This window comes from Canis lupus, chromosome 13 (genome assembly GCF_011100685.1).
Source record: "Canis lupus familiaris isolate Mischka breed German Shepherd chromosome 13, alternate assembly UU_Cfam_GSD_1.0, whole genome shotgun sequence".
Taxonomy (NCBI): Eukaryota; Metazoa; Chordata; class Mammalia; order Carnivora; family Canidae; genus Canis; species Canis lupus.
The window spans coordinates 3330113-3348569 of record NC_049234.1 but is presented as its reverse complement, the minus strand read 5'-3'; the positions used below and the strand labels follow the sequence as shown (position 1 = coordinate 3348569).

Below are 18457 nucleotides of genomic sequence, written 5' to 3'. Positions count from 1 at the left end.
TGGTAGTTTTGAAAATGATTGCATATTCTAATGTTTTTACAAGTAAGTATGAATTAATTTACCTTATCAAGGATCTTTTTTCCCCAAGTGCCTTAAAACTGAGGCTAAAATAAAGGGAAAAAAATGTAATGAGTTAAGCCCCTAAAGGTTGATCTCAGACTGCACATCATGAAAGCCATGAAAGTACTCACACATACACACAAGAGCTATATGATTTGACATCATAAAGCATAAAGCTCTGAACATGTTTTAAATCATGAAATTAAATGACAAGAAGTTGGGGAAACAATAGCCAGAATTTTGACAAAAGGGTTAATAATTACAGGTGTGTAAAGAGTTCTCACAAATCAATAATAAAAATATCAGCATCACAGGGTTTGTTTGTTTTAATGAGTGGAAAATAAGAAAAGGGCGCTGCTAACCCATATGGTGCATTTGTACAGATGGTGGAAGGTACCCTTTTCCCTGGGCAGGGGCCAGAGTGAAGCATAGCTGGATCTCAGCCCCAAGGCCCCCGCATCCAGGACCATAACAACACAACCATATACATATGCTATGGTGAGCCAGATCTTCAATAAAAAGAAGTATAAATGACCAATAAACATCTGAGAAAATGTTTAACTTCATTAATTATGAAACTGAAAATTACAACAAAAATACACTTTTATTTTGCCTTTTAAATGGACAAAAAAATTGTAGTTCTCATTTACTGATGACACGATGTGCAAGACACTAACACTGCTGGGAGAAAAATTTTTATAATCTTTCTAGAAGTCATTTTCAAATTATGAATCAAGAACCTAAAAATATTTATGTCTTTTCAATACTTCCAGAAACCTATTCTAATGTAATAACCAAAGATACAAAGATTTGTGTATAAGCATGATTTATAATAATGAAAAAGCAAAACAACCTAAATAAAAATAGAAGATGGTTGATTTCATCTTTAAGCGTTATGTGGAAGAATATTTAAAAGACTAGTAAAATGCTAATAATGTAACATTAAATGAAAACCCAGAGTGGCAGGAGTGATGTAAAAAAAAAGGGGGGGGGTTGTCATAACTTGTATGCTCTTTTATAACCATATTCACATGCAGGCACTTATTAAAAACTGTAAGGAAATACATAGTATTAGGATCCTGGAATTATGAGTGATTTTTTTTCTTCTATATACCTTTCTCTAATTTCCAGTTTTCCTCAGGACTCTATATTATGTTCATAATCAGAAAAAAGTCTCCCCAAGAAATGGTGCTTTAAAAAAACACACATGCAAATCCCAAAGTGCCTCATAAAATAGTTATAATGAAAGTCCACCTGGGAGATGGGCTTGGAAGCAGTTTAGTGGGTCATTCAGAAACAGTGATTTATAAAATAGTCCATCATATGTCCAGTACAGTAAGAATCTCGGAATCATAACATTTTCAATTTCCTCCATATTCCAGGAATATGTGATACAACAACAAACAGCAACAACAAAATCTGGTTAGTCCTGAAAGCTCTGAATAGAATGTACAATTTTATTCACCTGGCCAAGCATGGGTATCCTGCAGTAGAAAAACTTGCGACTTGTAATTAAATGTATCCCAGGTATCTACCACACACATATTTCATTGTTTAGGAAGGATCAGGAAGACAAAAAAAAGCATATGGGCCCTTCAAATGAGAGGAAAGAGAAAAACCATCGCTTACCCCAGTTTATTTCGATTTTAGGACACTAGAAGCAGTCGAATGGTGTCCCAAAAATGTGTGGGCAAATTCAAAAAGCAAAATTGAGGTTTTGTGTGGCTGAATAGAATACAAACCATACCTTCTGGGTTGTTGATTAAAATTGAAAATAAATACAGGATTAAAAAAAAAAAGTCCTTCATTCATCTCTCCCACAAGTTCTGTAAGAATAAGTGCTTATATTTAGACTTTAAACATTCAAAGAAAATAATGATTTTTGAAAATGTAAGACAGAGTATAAGAGGTCTGATGAATTTCAGCACAAAAAGAAGGAGCGTGTTGGGGAGGGGAAACCAGGGAGGCCTAGGAGAGAAAGAGGTAATTGCAAATTTCACTTTTGAATCCACAACCAAAAGGCTTACCCACCATATGAGTTTCTGCTTCACAAATTCTTGTGTTGTTCCCACATCCAAACGTTGTTTTGGTTTGCTCCTGTTTGCAAAGTTCAATTTCCATTTTTTTTAAGCTTCTCCCCCCACCCCTCGTTTTTTTTGTTTGTTTGTTTTGTTTTTTTGTTTTTCTGTTTTTCCTTCCTGACATAACTTCAGTGATTCTGTAAGGCTATTTTCTCTCTCAAGTTCCCATCATGTACTTTTTGTTCTCCTGCTGTGGATGCTCCTTGGATATGTTGATAAGCAAATAATTTCACATTTTCTACAAAGGCTCCATGAAAGAGCCTGCAGGAAATCCAGTGATGCAATCTCATACAGCTTAACTAACAGACTCCAGCGTGCATCTGGCATGATCTATGTACCAGCTTGTAGAAGCAGGTAGATGAGTCACACGCTCGGGCCCTCCAGGGAAAATGCAAGTCTACGTTATGGAAAAAAATAAACTGTGGTTAAAAAAAAAAATAGAAACTCAAACTTGCCTACAACTGCTTTTTATTCTTAAAGGAAGCCGTATTCTGGGCTCTCCCTGTTACTCCTAAAGATTAAATACAACTGGATTCACCACCCAGAGCCTCTCCCAAGAACACTTGGGTGGAGTCTTAGTGAAGGCTTTCTCCCCTACAGAGAATTTTCTTTAAGGGAAGCTACGCAGGCACAGCCTACATACTCTGTCCTTCTTAGTCATTCCTCTGCTTCAAATTATACGAAGGTTGGAAACTCCTACACCCATTTGTGCTATTCTGGAAAATAGTTGGAATCTGATCATTGGGCAAATCCAAAAATACAGAGTTGTTGAGACATAACGTCAACAAATCTACAGGTGAGTGAGGCACAGTGCAGAAGACACATGTGGTGCACCAGCAGTGAAGTGCAAGGTGGAGTGCCTCTTCTGTGGGGGAGCCAATACATTCTACCTTGAACCAGTAAGCAGGCACATTTTTCCATTTTATTTAGAGTACATATGTGTTACTCAAAAAAAAAAAAAAAAAAATCCCTGGCAGAATGACTGTTTTAAAGTATAACCTTTAAATATTTCTCTTTTATTACAAAAGCAGTACAAGCTCATAATGCAAACTAGAAAAACATGGAGAGGCACAAATCAGAGACAGAAGTACCTATGATTTCTTCTACAGAAAGCAAATTACTGTTGATCTATTGTGGCCTTATTATTATTATTATTATTTAGGTTTTATTTTCTATGCTATAAACATTCCAGTAAAATACGTCATGAATATTTTCTCCTGCCATTAAATATTTTTCCAGAATATGATTTATAAAGCTTCCAGAGTATCCCGTCTCACTGAGCACAGCTTACTAAAACCAATCCTTGGTAGTTGGGCACATAAGGGTTTTTCGGATGTTTCACTTTCAAAAATAATGCTACAATTAATATCCTCGTTTATTTCCGTAAGACAGATGGCTATAACTAGAATTCAGGTGTGTTGTCAACAAGTAGTACCATTTCAGCCGGTTTTGCCAAAGTACCTTCCAGAAAGTTTGTATTCATTTATAATCCCCCTAGAAATGGATTTTCCCCAAACCTAGCTTTTTATAGCTTTTGTGAATTATCTACTCATGTTCTTTGACCATATTTCTACTGAGGCATCTGTCCTTTATTAAAATGCTTTCAAAAATATGTAAGATATACATATTTTTTAAAGTAGACACCAAGATTTCAAAGCAGCTAAAAAATCATGGTCTGCATAGGAAGTATAAATGTACCTCAAGGGTCATGTAACCTATAAAAAGTCCTCCAACACGTAAACCTTCCAAGGGCTATCTATTATCTATCTATCATTATCTATTTCGTCCTGGTATCAGTACTGACTTCAGAGAAGACTGACTTCGGAGAATCCTATATATATATATATAAAACTCTAACAGAAGGAGATTTTATTCCAGACCTAAGTGAATGGTCATTAAGTGCCTGATGTGAAATAATATATTATCTTATAATTGAAGCGAACCACAGATACTCTTTTCATCCATGTATTATTTAATACCTTCTCTAAACACTTACTAAACTATTGGCTTCATAATACTGTCTGGAAACGGGTGTCCCTGAATTATGTTTTATTAAGAGGAAACGGAGTATGGAAGAGGAGGAGAGAGGGAGAAGAAAAAAAGAAGAAAGAAGGAGGGGAGGAGGAGCAAGAGGGAGGGGGAGAAGTTATCCCATTTAAGTATCTCAGCTTTCTAAATTTTACTCAGTGTTCCATCCATTCTGATATTGCCTCACTCTCACTCCACAAACCTGCCCCGAGTAACCCACTCCCTAGGCTCTCCCTGGAAAGAGTTCTCAGAGTACCTGCCAGCTCTTTTTATCTAATTTTCTTATATCCTTTATGTATCAGCCCACAGTGAAGCTGTGCAGGTGTCCTCTAGGTAAACTACTGATTTTATTCCTAGTTGCCCTTCTGAATTCCATGGGCCCTCTGAATTCCTCCCACCTGCCAGAAGTCTGTTTCTCTGTCATCTTTTATCAAAAGATTCACCTTTTATTTTGGTAACAGGATGAGGGTGGCATGAGAGTGGAAGCAGGTCCCACTGTGCCCAGTACTTTCTTATCTTGCTAAGATCCATCACTGCTTCTGAGCCACCACCAAGTCTAGACCCCTCTGGAGGGAGAAAATGAGATGCACAAAATGTTGCAGCAGGTGATTTTATCCTCAGAGATCATTTATTTCAACTTTGTTTTACAGATGAAAAAAATGAAAAAAGAATCCTCTGATCTTATGTTAATTATCTTCCTGGCAATTCAGGAAGGAGGCAAAAACTACCTTTGTTCCTTGCTTCTTTGAGAAGTTAGATCCAAGAAGTACAGAAAGCAGTTATTTTATGGGGCTCAATGAACTGAGAACTAAAAACAATGATTTGGGGTGAGTGTGGGAAGGAAAGTCCATTCCAACTCACACTAATACTATCAGAATCTTAAACAGGTGTTTCATATATTCATGGTTCTATTTTAAGAAGTAAATAGGCAATGCCTCTCCCCCCCTTCCCCAGTCTCCCTTCCCCTCTCCCCCCAAAAAAGACAGCGTATTTTTCTCAAATTAGTTAAAAAGTCAGATTTTCAACCTATACTTACAACCTCAACATGCAACACAGAAGGAAAAAATGCCTGGCACTTTCCTCCTTAAACAAAACTTTTAGCTCCAAATCCTTTACTTGGTTACTCACATGCCCTGTGTAATCTCTATGGCTCATTCTAGCTCCAGGATTCTAGGCTTCAAGTTTTGTTTTTTTTTTTTTTTTAAGATTTTTATTTATTTATTCATTCATGAGAGACACAGGGTGGGGAGAGAGAGAGAGAGAGAGAGAAGCAGGCTCCATGCAGGGAGCCTGACCTGGGACTCGATCCCACGTCTCCAGGATCAGGCCCTGGGCCGAAGGCGGTGCTAAACCGCTGAGCCACCCGGGCTGCCCTAGGCTTCAAGTTAAAGTCAGTATCAATTCTCCAGAAGGGGAAACCACACGCCATCCCATACTAGACTTCAGCCTGGCTGGGACCCTCCTACTGAGAAAAACGCTGGCAACTCAACAGTAGCTAAAGCATGGTTTCTTCCTCCTCTTTCTTTTCCTCTCTTTTCTCCATTCTTTACTTCAACGCCTTTTCTGCAACTCCAATCTAAATTCAGAGACCTTAAAAAACAAGACTACGGCCCAGGGCGTGAGCCATATACTTGTACATCCAGCATTCAGATGAAAGGCCCGCGCCACAGTAAAGAGAAGCAGCAAGCAAATCTTGCTTTCTTTTTCTGCTCTGGAGGGTGTCTGCATTCACACTTGTAAAGGAAGCATTTCCTTGGGAGAGAATGTGAAGTCAGATCACTTTAAAAGTGCTTCCCACAAAGTTCATTGCCATGTTCATTACAAAGTAAAATTAGGCTCTTCATCCGCTGCAGGCAGCAATTGCTTCCCACTGAATGCCCATTCAAATGCATGAACAATCTCCATAACCCAACTTATTGTTGAAATGTACATTGAAATCCCCTAAAATGGATCAGCTTTTCTAGGATTCTCCAAAGAACTCTAAAAAGGTGTACTTGTGTGGCATATAGCAATTCAAAATGTTCTGTTTTTAGAAATAATGTTTTTTTAATCCTGGTAGTCTCCAAAACACAAGTTAAACACTTTTAAATCCTCTTCCCACTAAAAATGAGTGGGGGTGGGGGTTGCGAGGTAGATCCTCAAAGAGATACTTTCCTGTTTTTATCCAATTTAATCCATTATAGTCCAGTCCTTTTTACCATTTACCATTAAAAGCCTTAGAATAAAAAATAATTTCCTAGTAATTAATGGATGGATGGATGGATGGATGGATGGATGGATGGATGGATTTGAACTGAACTGGGATTTCTCTAAAGGATGGAAATATACAGGGCAGGTGGAGAGTAAAGTGAATCTGAACTTTTGGGGCCTTCCCAAGACCTGTGAAGCTGTCTGCGGGACTCCCAGGTACATGTTGTTGTTACTAAGCAACCACTAGTCCTCCTGGGCCAAAGCAAAAATTCCTATTCAACCTGTTGCTGCTCGCTAAGGAATTTTTCCTGGACAAGTTTGCCAACCAATCACTACTCGATTTCAGCTTCGACTTTGTTATAATTGAGCATGAATCCCTGAATACCTCTCGAAAAGGAAGAGAAGGTCCACACCCTGATAGGAGGCCAGGCATCATAAGTGAGGACTCTAAGTAACTTAGGATAAGGCTTTACTTATGCTAAAAAGAACGCAAAAGGAAAGGTTTTCCAAGGCTAAACTCCATTGACTTCAATTAAATAAGGCAACATCATTTGGGCCATCTTAACTTCTGGCTCAGGTAGCAAGGATGGGGTGCTGATGCTCAATGTAAATGCTAAGAGAATGCAGCAAAGTTCGCTGACTAAAATGACACCTAAAATCACGTTCATCTCGATGCATAAAACCTGTGCATGTGTCAATTTCCACCAAGTAATATGAGAGGAAAAAACATCAAGAAAGTAGTATTAAGAGACAAACCAAGGAAGAAAGGAAGGAAGGGAAGGAGGGCCAGGGTGGGGGGAGTGGGAGAGGTGGGAATGTTTGGCTCAGACTAGGGAGAAAGAGGGAAAATATTCTTTATCTCAATTGTTCATTTTTTAACCAGAAATATATGCCTAGTCATGTCAAAGTCACCAAGAGAAACGGAAGCATTTGCATGAATTACCTAAGCCTTTTTAAAAAGTAGATTTAAAAACCTAACATCAAAATAATAATCTTGTTTAAATTATCTATAGATTTCAAACAAATACTTCTTGGGTTATTGGATATTGTTGTTTAAATGTGCCTATGTATGTTTGACTTACCTGACCACTTGTTTAAATTCTCCTTTTGACTTTGCAGAGTCTAACAGAAATTGCTAGATATAGCTCCTCATCAACTGATCCGGCACGTACTCTTAATCCTCCTTAAATCAGATGGCACTGGGCCCATTTGGGTGGCCTGATCCTGGCATTCAGTTTAAAACAGAACCTAATTACAGGACAACAGGTCTAGTACCATCTTATCAGGCTAATACTTAAAGCTACCATTAGCCCTAGAAATGAAACTGCAGCCATCATCCCATTAAATCATTTCACCAGGGACCAACATCTGACTGGAACTTGTTATCTTTGACTTTGCACTACAAAATAGATTCCAAATTCAATGAAATGACTGTCCCTAAGAAAAATGAACACCAGTTTTAGGTTCTAATGTAACACAGCAGAAGGTCAAGGTTGACCTAATTCTAACCTAGCACCCTAATGAGTGGGCTCCAGCCTAAAATCTGAGCTTGACCTTAGCTACAGGCTTAGCAGAGGCCCACATGGGTGACATCACTCCAAATCAGTTCTTTAGCAGCTCTGGAAATATATGACCTGTCAAAAGGACCCCATTCTTCCAGAAGGGGTAGTTCAGCAAAACAAGGAAAGCAAACAAAATTGACAAGAGGCCAAAGAATTCTAAAGCCAAGTTAAAATTGTATCAGAAGCTGCTTAAACAGGATAGCACAAGGAATGTAAAATAAAGCCCCCAGGTTTCATTTCCCTGTCACACTGGATAAACACTGGAGAAGTCAGCATATAAACTGAATTTATTATGTAAAGTAACATTGAGCACTCAAAGCATGATCTCACTAATAAACCCTATCATAAAAATGTATATAAAATGTTCCTGGGATAATTTTTTAATTCAGATGCCCTAGCCCCTCTGATTTCACAGCTCTGGGGTAGGCACCCAAGAATCTGTAGTTTTACCAAATGCCTCAAGTGGTATTTTTGTAATCATATGAGTTTGGGAAGCAATGATTTAAAGGGCTTCTTGGAGATTTCTGTTATTAAGCACATTACACGTAACCACAGTAGTGTATTTATTAGGCACATACGTAATTCAACTTTTTTTAAGTCAATTAAAATTTTTATCTTGTTGTCTAGCATTTTCTTATTTTTCAGGTAGGTTACCTTTGCCTGTGTATTACACTTCACTTCATTGAAGATATACCAAGCTAACCAAGCACACTGTAGTGTCTCCCTTCCAAACACAGTGGATAAGTTCCTGTTTTCTGGAGGATATAAGTTTGTAGAAACTGAATGAGGGCAAGAGGAAGACAGGAAAGGCAAGCTTTATTTTGCAGGTGGCTAATGTCAAAGGAGCTGAAGAGTGGTAGGTTTCACTAAGGGTGACAGAGCAAACACCATTTGTACTTGGTCTCTCTTCTTCACTTCTAATTCCCAGGAGTCTTCTAGGATGTGTGTACTTATTCATCTCTAAGTTAAGGAGTATGTAGAATTTAATCCATTATAGAGAAAAGAACACTAGACCTTAACCATTAAACTGGTGATACTTGGGGAAAGAGATAAGGCTGATGCTATTAGCTTATTATGTACTTACCTCTCCATTGCCAGGATCATTTATTAGTATGATTTTGTCTGTTCTTGAATGTACAAATATCTGGACTATTAAGGAGAGAATAGTTTTGTTAGTTTACATAATTACCTCCCTGAATGACAGGCTCCTTTCTGAATATGCCAAGTATTCTTCTTGGCGAGACCTCAGGGTCTTTGCACTTGCTCTTCCATCTACCTGTATTCTTGTCCCAGGTATCTTCAGTGCCTGATCTTTCACTTCCTTCTGGTCTCTGCTCAAAGGTCATCTCATCACAGAGGCCATCCCTGACCATCTTATATAAAATATTTCCCATTTTTCTTAATCTTTTTATCCTACTTTGCTTTCCTTCATACCATGGATTACCTCTCATTTGTTATATATTCCTTCTTGATTGATCTACTGTCTGTTTTTCCCCCTACTAGAATGTAAACATCATGAAGGCAAGAACTCTGTTCTATTCACTTAGTGAATTTCAATGCCACCATCAATGCCTGGTATATAGTGGCACTCAGGATATATTTGTTAAATAAATGAATAGATATTTTTAATGGTTTGAGGAGGACATTGTCTCATTACTTCTTAATACTTGTGATCTTAAAATATACAAGCATGCATCTATAAAACTAAAGAGTAGAAAGTTTAATTAAAATGTTTCATCCTGTTACTTGAAAGTTCCTACCGTATGAGATAGCTATAACTTTGAGCATTTTCTGTTTCCTTTCTAGAAAAATGGCCAGACTCCTTAAACACATAGAATGACTAAAAGAAATTGTCCTAGGCAAAAGCGGGGTGAGTAAGGAGAAGAAAGATTGAGATATCATGACCTGATAAATACATTATCGTACTTACATTGTGACTTTTAGGCACTTGCCAGGTATTGGCTGAATTAAAATTATGTCTATGCACAGCTCGCTTTCCTTGAGAGTGTGAACCCCTTGAGGGCTGGTTCATCTCATACATTTTTTTACCCTCCTATAATGCCTATGTGAATGTGTTGCAAATAGTTTGTAACCAGAAAACATCTGTGTAGTGAAAAATACCTGTGGGTATCAAATAAAATTATATCCATATATGTAATATTATATTCTCCCTGAATATATTTTATATATTTTGACAATAAAAATAAAGTTTCTAAATCTATCACTGCCTTACTAAAATACACACGCTTGTTGACAAAGACCATAAATCTTATAGAATTTAAGGAGGAACAGAAAATCTTCAAATATGTACAAAGACAAGCTGTCCTAAAAATAATGATAGCATCAACATTACAGAACATAAAAAGCAGAACATTACAATCTGAAAAGTCCACAATCATAAAAAAGATGATGCTACTTCAGTCGGGACTTGCGACCTGGAATGATCTTCTATGCTATCCAAAAGATTACCTACACTTTGATGGGTTTATGCAAAAATATCCCGTGCGTATCCTTTCAGGTCACTTCTAGAAAACAGACAGGCATCCTGGGTGGATTTACCATGAAACGGATAAAGCTCAAGCTTCGGGACTCTTTGCTTGCTCTGGCAGGAAGGAAGCCAGAATAGGTTTCTCTCTTCAGCTCTTTTTTTTAGAGCCCACACTCCCACCCCACCTAACACACACAGTTGCATAAGCTTCAGGCCCGTGAAACCCAGACCCACCCCTCCGGTCCTCCACACTAAGGAAACAAAGCTAGAATTCCTAAAACCCCAAGTTATCATTTATTAATTTTAAGCGTTTCTCAATAGTCCAGGCAGAGGGAGAGAGGCAAGTGGGGTCCAACAGTCTTTTGTGGGTATTGTTCTTAATGGCATTACTTTTACCGGGATACAAAATTAAGTCTTGGAAAGTATGACTAGATAAAAGCTGCTTTCATTACATAGAAGTATATGTAATCCCGAATAGTTATTACCAATAAAAATTAAGTAATGCATCGTGGTGAAACCAGATTGCCAAAGCAGAACTTATTTTCAATACTAAACAGTCTGTTGGTGCCAGGAGTGACAGCAGGTTAAACTAAAAATCGGTCCGCTCTCGCTCCGAATCCAGCGGGGTCGCGGTGCATCACAAAACTCAGAGGGCCACCAGTGCTAATCGTGGGGTTCGATTAAAGAATCGCAACAAGTCGTATCCGATAAGCACTAGGTTTGCAACCATTTTCGACACGAAGAGGAAAACAATCCCAAAATTCCTGCTGTCATCTCCGGGCTTTGGCTACCGAAATTTTCAAGCTCGGGGAACGATTTCCTACAGGCTCCAGGAGCGAGCGAGCGGCGGGAGCGGCGGGCTCCGCACCGTCCCACACCTTCCGGTCCCGGCGCCAGGCGTGGAGCGAGCGGCTCTGGGCTGATGGGTGGCACCGTCCTATCATCTGGTGGCTGGTTCTGGGGGGCTGTGGTCGCTGTGGTGCGGGTGGGACAGCCCGGGGCGTCGGGCACTTCTCTACCCGCGGCGTTACTCGGAAGATGGCCCGCCCCGCCCCGCCCCGCCCCGCCCCCGCCCCCGGCAGGCCCCTAAGGCACTCCCGCGGCCCGCTCGCGGCCCGTCCATCTGGGACTGGTCCCGGGCCAGTTCGGGGGGCACCGGCGGCCTGGTGGCGCCCGGCCCCGGCCCCGGCCCCGGCCCCGGCGAGGGCGCCTCGGGAAGGTCTCCTTGGGGCGCCCAAACACCGGGGCGGCGTCGCCGCGGGAAGCAGAAAGGCGGCCGCACGCCCTTCCCCGGGGCCTCGGCCAGGTCCCAGCCCGGCGCGCCCGAGCGGGAAGGGAGAGCCGCCGCCTAGTCCCCAGGAGGCCGCGGGCCCACCTCAGCTCCCTCCCGCCCCGCCCCCGCCGTCGGCCCCACCTCCCCGCTAGCACAAAGCCGTCCCGAGGCGGGGGCGGGGGCGGGGGCCGGGGCCGGGGCCGCGCGAGGCCGCCGAGACGCGACCGGACGGCGGACGGCGACCCCGAGGCTGGGGCCGCGCAGGCCGCCGATCCCCGGGCCCGCCCGGAGGTCCCGTCCCGTCCCGTCCCGTCCCGGACGGAAAGGCCGCGCTTGCCCGCGCCGCCCTCGGGGCGCCCGGCGCGACCCACGCCGCCTCGCCAGCCAGGCCCGGGGTGGCGGCCGGGTCGGGGAGCGCCGAGGGCCGCGGGCTCGCTCGCGGGGCCGTGCACGCGCCGCCCGACGGGGAGAGCCGAGCGGCTGCGGGCCCTCTGGCGCCCCCGCGGACGTGCCCGCTCGAGGCCCCAAGTCGATTCCCCTCACTTCCCGGGGCCCCGCGCTGGCGCACCTGCGGGGGCGACACGCGGGGCGGGGCGGGGCGGGGCGGGGGGACCCCGGGGCCGCGGCACCCCCGGCGCCCGCGCCTCGGCACAGGGGCGCACGGGCGGGCGCGCACACACGCTGCCCGGCCGGGCCCGGGAACATGGCCGTTTGGGCTCCGGTGTAAGGGCCCTTTGTTGCGCTCACACAAAAGCGGCCGGACCCGCTCGGCTCGCAGGCCCTTCGCGCAAATCGAGGGAGCTCGGCTGAATTTCCAAGTGGCCTTAGAGGCCTGAAGCGGCGGGAGCGACCAGGGGGAGAACGCAGGCCTCCCGCCTCGTCGGCCCGAGCTGTGCCAGGGGCCAGTGCTCGCCCCGGGAGGCGGCAGCGGAGGTCGCCCGCGGGGACCGTCTAGGCCCAAAGGGGGTATTAGACGTTCGCATTCTTGTAGGGTTCCTCCGCTTAACCAAGGTAGAAACGTAATCTGGAAAAGTCTGGATACAACAAAAAGAAAAAGAAAAAAGAACGAAAAAAAATACCAACAATAGCAACTAAAAAAAAAAAAAAAAAAAAAGCACACACCAAAAACAAAAACATAACAAACCAGTTGCCATCAGCCCAAAGCGGTAGCAGCAGCAGCCGGCGCGTGTGATCCACTTACTTGTCCGACTCTTGTGACATGTTTGATCCAATGAACTCGCTCCCCTTTTCCTGGAGCCTCAGCCTCTGGTGAAACTGGACTTTCAAGTCTGTGCAGGTGACGGTGTGTGAGCGCGCCCGAGATGGCAGAACAAGAGCTACAGGTAATTCTGCTTTTCCGTCCCCCCGCACCGCTCTCGCTCGCTCGCGCGCCCGCGCCCTCACCTAGCCGGAAAGGTGGGACAAGGGGGGCCTCACATGGGGCCCGGGCTCGGAGGCGGCCGCGCGGCGCGGAGTCCTCCCGGATCGTGGCAATGGGCGGCCACAGAGCAGAAAGTGGCGGACTTGGGCGGCCACAGGTAACTTTCTCGCAGGGAGCTGAATTCTTTCACTAAAGGATACAAGCCCGAGGGACGAGCTGCGCGGTGATTGGCTGCGAGGCTCCCTCAGGTGAGCTGCCATTGGCAGAGGCGCGCTCAGGTAAGGCCCTTCTCCAAGTGCAGGTAACTCACTCCGTAGTTTACCTGCGTGGAGCGGCGGCACGCCTGCAGCTCTGCGGCCGCCCGTGGGAGCGGAGGGTCGCTGCTCTGAGCAGACCTACGCCACGCTCCCTTCCTCGCGGAGAACGGCCCGGGGGGCGGGAGGAGAAAAGCAACACCTGCAACCACTAGGGATTGTGGGTCAAACGGAAGGCCTAAGGAGAGCTGAACTCAGGTACCCCAAGCCGCCCGGAATCAAACGCGCAGCCTGACCGCAAGGCTTTGAATACCCACTTTTTGACGTTGTCAGAAGAGTGAGGGCCTCAAGTTTACCTTGTGCTCCGAAGGGTAGAAACACAAAGATTGCCGAGTCGGTTGTGTAATTGCATTTTTAACATTCTTATCCAGAACAAACACTTTTCGTGTCCCGATGTGTAAAAGATACCAGGTAGATTACAGATTTTCACATGGATGAGCATCCTTTCATGGGCTAGGCCGATGAAGAGTGGGGTGGTTCTGATGGGGTGAGAAGATTTGGGGTGAATAGACGCTAAGATGGCCCAGGCCTGTGTCTTCTATCTCAACTCTAGCCTGGGATTCCAGAGCTGCAAACAACCACCGAATCCCTTCTATAAACCTGTTGTCATTTGACGTTTCCAGGCAGGCATCAACATTTACATTGTAATTCAATAGAAGCAGCGACTACAAAGGTGCTTTATCCTTCCAGCTTAATATGGTTGCTATGGAAACAATTCAGGATGAAACTGACTTTTTTGCGGTTCTGTTTCCCCTGGTTGGGAACAACGCAGATTACCAAAGGTTTAATTTATAACCACTTGTTCCTAAAGAACATTGGTGAAAGTTCTGACAGGAATGTAGTCCATACCTATGAATCGTTGAACTAAGGAAAGCATGGAGAGTATATCATATTTTATTTCAAGTTAATACTACATTGCCAGAAATGATACCCAACTTCTATTTTAATCTTTATGGACCAGATATTTCCTGAAAATTATGCCCTGAGACAGGTTGTTTGTTTGTTCCATGTTTCATGCTCAGCAAATGAATTAAAACTTTTATTCTCACACAGTATAAGCACACACACTTTTTAAATATAACATATTTAAATACAATACAATACCCACTGTTTCTCTACCTTCTTAATCTCCTTTCTAAAAGCATCCACATTCCACTTTTAGCCATCTCTTCTGTCATTGACCTCTTTCTTTTTTCTTTCTTTCTTTCTTTCTTTCTTTCTTTCTTTCTTTCTTTCTTTCTTTCTTTCTTTCTTTCTTTCTTTCTTTCTTTCTTCTTTCTTTCTTTTTATAAAGATTTTAAGTAATCTCTACACCCAAGGTGGAGCTTGAACTCATAACCCCAACATCAAGAATTGCATGCTCTTAGGACTGAGCCAGCCAAGGTGCCCCGACCTCCCCATTTCTAAACAATTTATACTTTTTTTTATGCCACTGAGAGGGATTTATTCTTCCATGAAATTAAACTATAGCACTCTGAACTGTCTATTTAGAGCTGCAATTCCATCCAGGATTTATGTTAAGATTTTTCTCTTCACTCAAAAACAAGACTCCAAGGGAAAAAAAAAAAATCATTCAGGAAAAAGAAATTGAAAGCCCTCCAAAATAATTAATTTTGTTTACATCTGGAAATAAAGGCAGATGTTACCACTTTACACTGACAGGTGCCACACCATGGGCTCATCCACACAGGCTCCTCCTTATAAAACTTGTACTGCACTTAAAGTGATTTGACACCTAGAGCTCTCCCTTGAAGTCACAGATAGGCGCTCAGGACTTCCTCTGCAGAAGAGGCTCAAAGATTTTATAATTTATACTGATATCTTTTGATTTATCAATTTAGATGTTGTGCTTTGACCACCTGTCACCCTTCGAAAAGGATTTAGATCTTTCAAACTTCATACAGTTTCCCCTTCCACCATTCTACCAGCATAGATAGCTCTTTCACCATTTAGCGGTAGTAACTGGTGACTGCAAATACCAGTGACAACAGAGCCAACTAGTGTACTGTGGTTGTTTTCTTTCTTACAAAACCTTTAATCTGTTTACTTAGTAATGCACCAATCTTTATATTTTTCCTGCAACGTATCTATCAAATGACTATTACATTTATTTTCCAAAAGATCAAATAATCCCATTTCCCCCCACCGAAAACATCCCTCCAAAAGTTCACTGTCCTCCTATTCCAAAGGAGATGAATTTGTCTCAGGACTCTGTTGTCATCTTGAGACATTCTCTCATCTCCAGAGCAAGAACTCCATTTCTTTGTCCTGTGCCTTCTTTCTTGGTTTACCGCTTCATTTTTCATGGCACATGTTCTGGTAACAACCCAAGAAAGAGTACAGAAGGCAAAACTTCAAATGGCTTTATTCAGTCCTTACTTTTGAAAGAACGTTTGACCAAGTGTAGGATTCTAAGTTGAAATTTTTCATTCAGAAATTGATAAAAATTGCTCCTTCTCCTCTAATATCCGGTGTTTCTATTGAGCATTCCAGTGAAATCCTGATTTCCATTTCTTTGTGACCTGGAATTTTTCTCTCTAGAAATGTGAAGAATAGTCTGTTTATTTCTAATATTCTGAAATGTCATAATTATGCTCCTTAGTTCTCTAGTATTCTAAAATTTCGCTGTGTTGAAGGCCTCTATCAAATGTCTGCAAACCTTTGACTCTCCGATTCATACTTAAGAACTAAGTCCTAAAACCCACCAGAAATTTTACGTATAAGGGTGGGCAGGAGTGGGCTTGCTGTTCAGAGATCAGATGGAGTTTCTTCTTTCCATAGATCCTTCTTTTATTTTGAGCTCTTCAGTTTCTCAGGAGAAATATCTACAATCTTTTACCTGAAGGGACTTTCAGCTGGCTGCCGATATTCTGGAAGCAGTTCAGGGGAAGGGGTCCAGGTAAGTCATTGCTTACTATGCAATTTTTCTTGTTCTTTTCTTTCCTGTAGGTGCCTTGCTCCTGCCTGGTGTACAAGGTCTCTCTGCTGTTTCTCTGGCTGGAGGTAATCATCTGGCTGCAAGAAATGGGACAGGAGACCTGAAGATCTAATAACTCCAAATGCCCACATTCACTCAGGCCCCTGCCTCTCACCTCTTCTCCACTTCTGGGACCCTGAGCCCCCTCATCAGCACCTCCTTCTGATTTCTGAGGCTTGGTAGCCTATCGAGCTCTTTTTCTATTGACCTCTAGGATGATATTAGATTTTTTTTTTCTTTTTTAAAGATAGATTTATTTATTTATTTATTTATTTATTTATTTATTTGAGACAGAGGGCACAAAGGGGGAGGAAGATCAGAGGGAGAGGGAGAAGCAGACTCCCCACTGAGCAGAAAGCCAGATGTGGGGCTTGTTCCCAGGACCCTGAGATGGGGATCTGAGCTAAAGACAGATGCTTAACCAACTGAGCCACCCTGGTGCCACTAAGACAATATTTGAAAGTAGCTTTTGCTGCTCTCTTAAACCAGTTTCTACTGGTCCACCCACCCCATCTTGCAGAATTGTGTTGAAGTAATCTTTTGCAGATGACCCCTCCTTCATGCCCTTTGTTCCTGTGTATTTATTCTTTGTGTTTCATTACTGTCATTTTTAGGAGACAATAAAGATAAACAAGTGTGAGTCCGTCCATCATATTTAGTTTGCAGCCATTTTAAAAAAATATCCAAAAGCTTTTATCACATTTGTCACAAATTTGTTGGTGGAAACAAAACAAATGGATTTCTGGCCAAACTTTTCTTTTTATTGGTCAGTGATGTTGAGGATTCGTTTCTTCTTCTCCAACATCATACCATTCCCAACCTAGTGATTGTTTATATAATGGTTGACCACTGTCTTTATTTGGAGCAATTAGCACATCAAAAAATGAGTCTGGAATTTGCCACAGTATTAATCATAGACTTAAAAGTCTCCGCACAATTTAGGGTTTGATGGTCACTTTAGGTGGCAGCAACAAAGCAAATTTTCAGATAAAAAGCTAGTCATAAAAAAATATTGTTTTTAAACTAAATTATTTCATTTGTGAGATTAAAGTTGTAGTTAAATTCACAGGCAAGAAAAATAGAATTCGGGCAGCCAGGGTGGCTCAGCGGTTTGGCACCTGCCTTTGGCCCAGGGCGGGATCCTGGAGACCCGGGATCAAGTCCCAAGTAGGGCTCCCTGCTTGGAGCCTGCTTCTCCCTCTGCTCATGTCTCTGCCCCTCTCTCTGTGTGTGTCTCTCAGGAATGAATAAATAAAATCTTAAAAAAAAAAAAAAGGAAAATAGAATTCTTTATTTTATTAACATTTTAGTAGTAATCTTTAGCATCTATTATGATGACTAATTACATTTTCCTAAAGCAAAAAGTTTAATGTTTGATACTAAATTGCTGTTTTATCATGATGAATCTTTAATTTTTTATTTTTAAAGATTTTATTGATTAATTTGAAAGAGACAGCATGAGCAGGGCCAGGGCCAGGGGCAAGCAGACTCCCTGGTGAGTGGGGAGCCAGTGGCAGCTCAATCCCAGGACCCTGAGATCATGACCTGAGCCAAAGTCAAAAGCTTAACCAGCTCAGCCACTCAGGCACCCTTACGGTGAATCTTTTATAGTGAGACTTTGGGAGAAGGATGCCACTTCTGCAGAATCTGGGCAGAAATCTCAAGTTTTAATGGCTTACAGTTCTAGTAAAACAAGTCTGGCTACTGTTTGTTTGCCCACCACATATTATCATACACTGGGCCACTACAGTATGACTGTCATTGAATATACTGCAGAGCCATAGTATTTTGTACTATAAAAACACTAACTTGTTTTATTGGCTGTTATCCCCCAGAAGAAACCTTGGGAAGAATGAAATGGACCCAGATGCCTGAATTTGAAATCAACAAAAAGATTTATTACTTAATCACCTGAGCATTAAAGAGCAGTTTCCTTGTTGTTTGGGGCCACTTCTATTTCTCACAGTTGCATGGATAGGTGTATTTGCATGGACATTTACTGATTCTATAAAGGCTCTTGAACCATGGTGTGGAATCCAGCTAGCAGTTAGCTGAGGTTTGCATATTTCCTTCAGGTTAGCAAATGTTTCGGTTTCTTGGGCT

At 42.5% G+C, this 18457-nt stretch overlaps 1 protein-coding gene across 4 annotated transcripts in view; it reads right to left on the bottom strand.

The window, feature by feature from the left end:
* The window catches only part of GRHL2 (grainyhead like transcription factor 2), a 157959-nt gene extending 144639 nt beyond the window's left edge, over positions 1-13320 (bottom strand). For 2 of the 4 annotated variants that reach the window (XM_038555220.1, XM_038555222.1), the window contains exon 1: positions 12884-13317. In XM_038555220.1, coding sequence (XP_038411148.1) covers positions 12884-12903 — 20 coding nt within the window. In that variant the 5' untranslated portion in view covers positions 12904-13317. Of the gene's footprint in view, positions 1-12826 lie in introns of all 4 variants that reach the window. The other 2 variants (XM_038555223.1, XM_038555221.1) reach the window with 2 other exon arrangements.
* Between the last annotated feature and the right edge of the window lie 5137 nt (positions 13321-18457).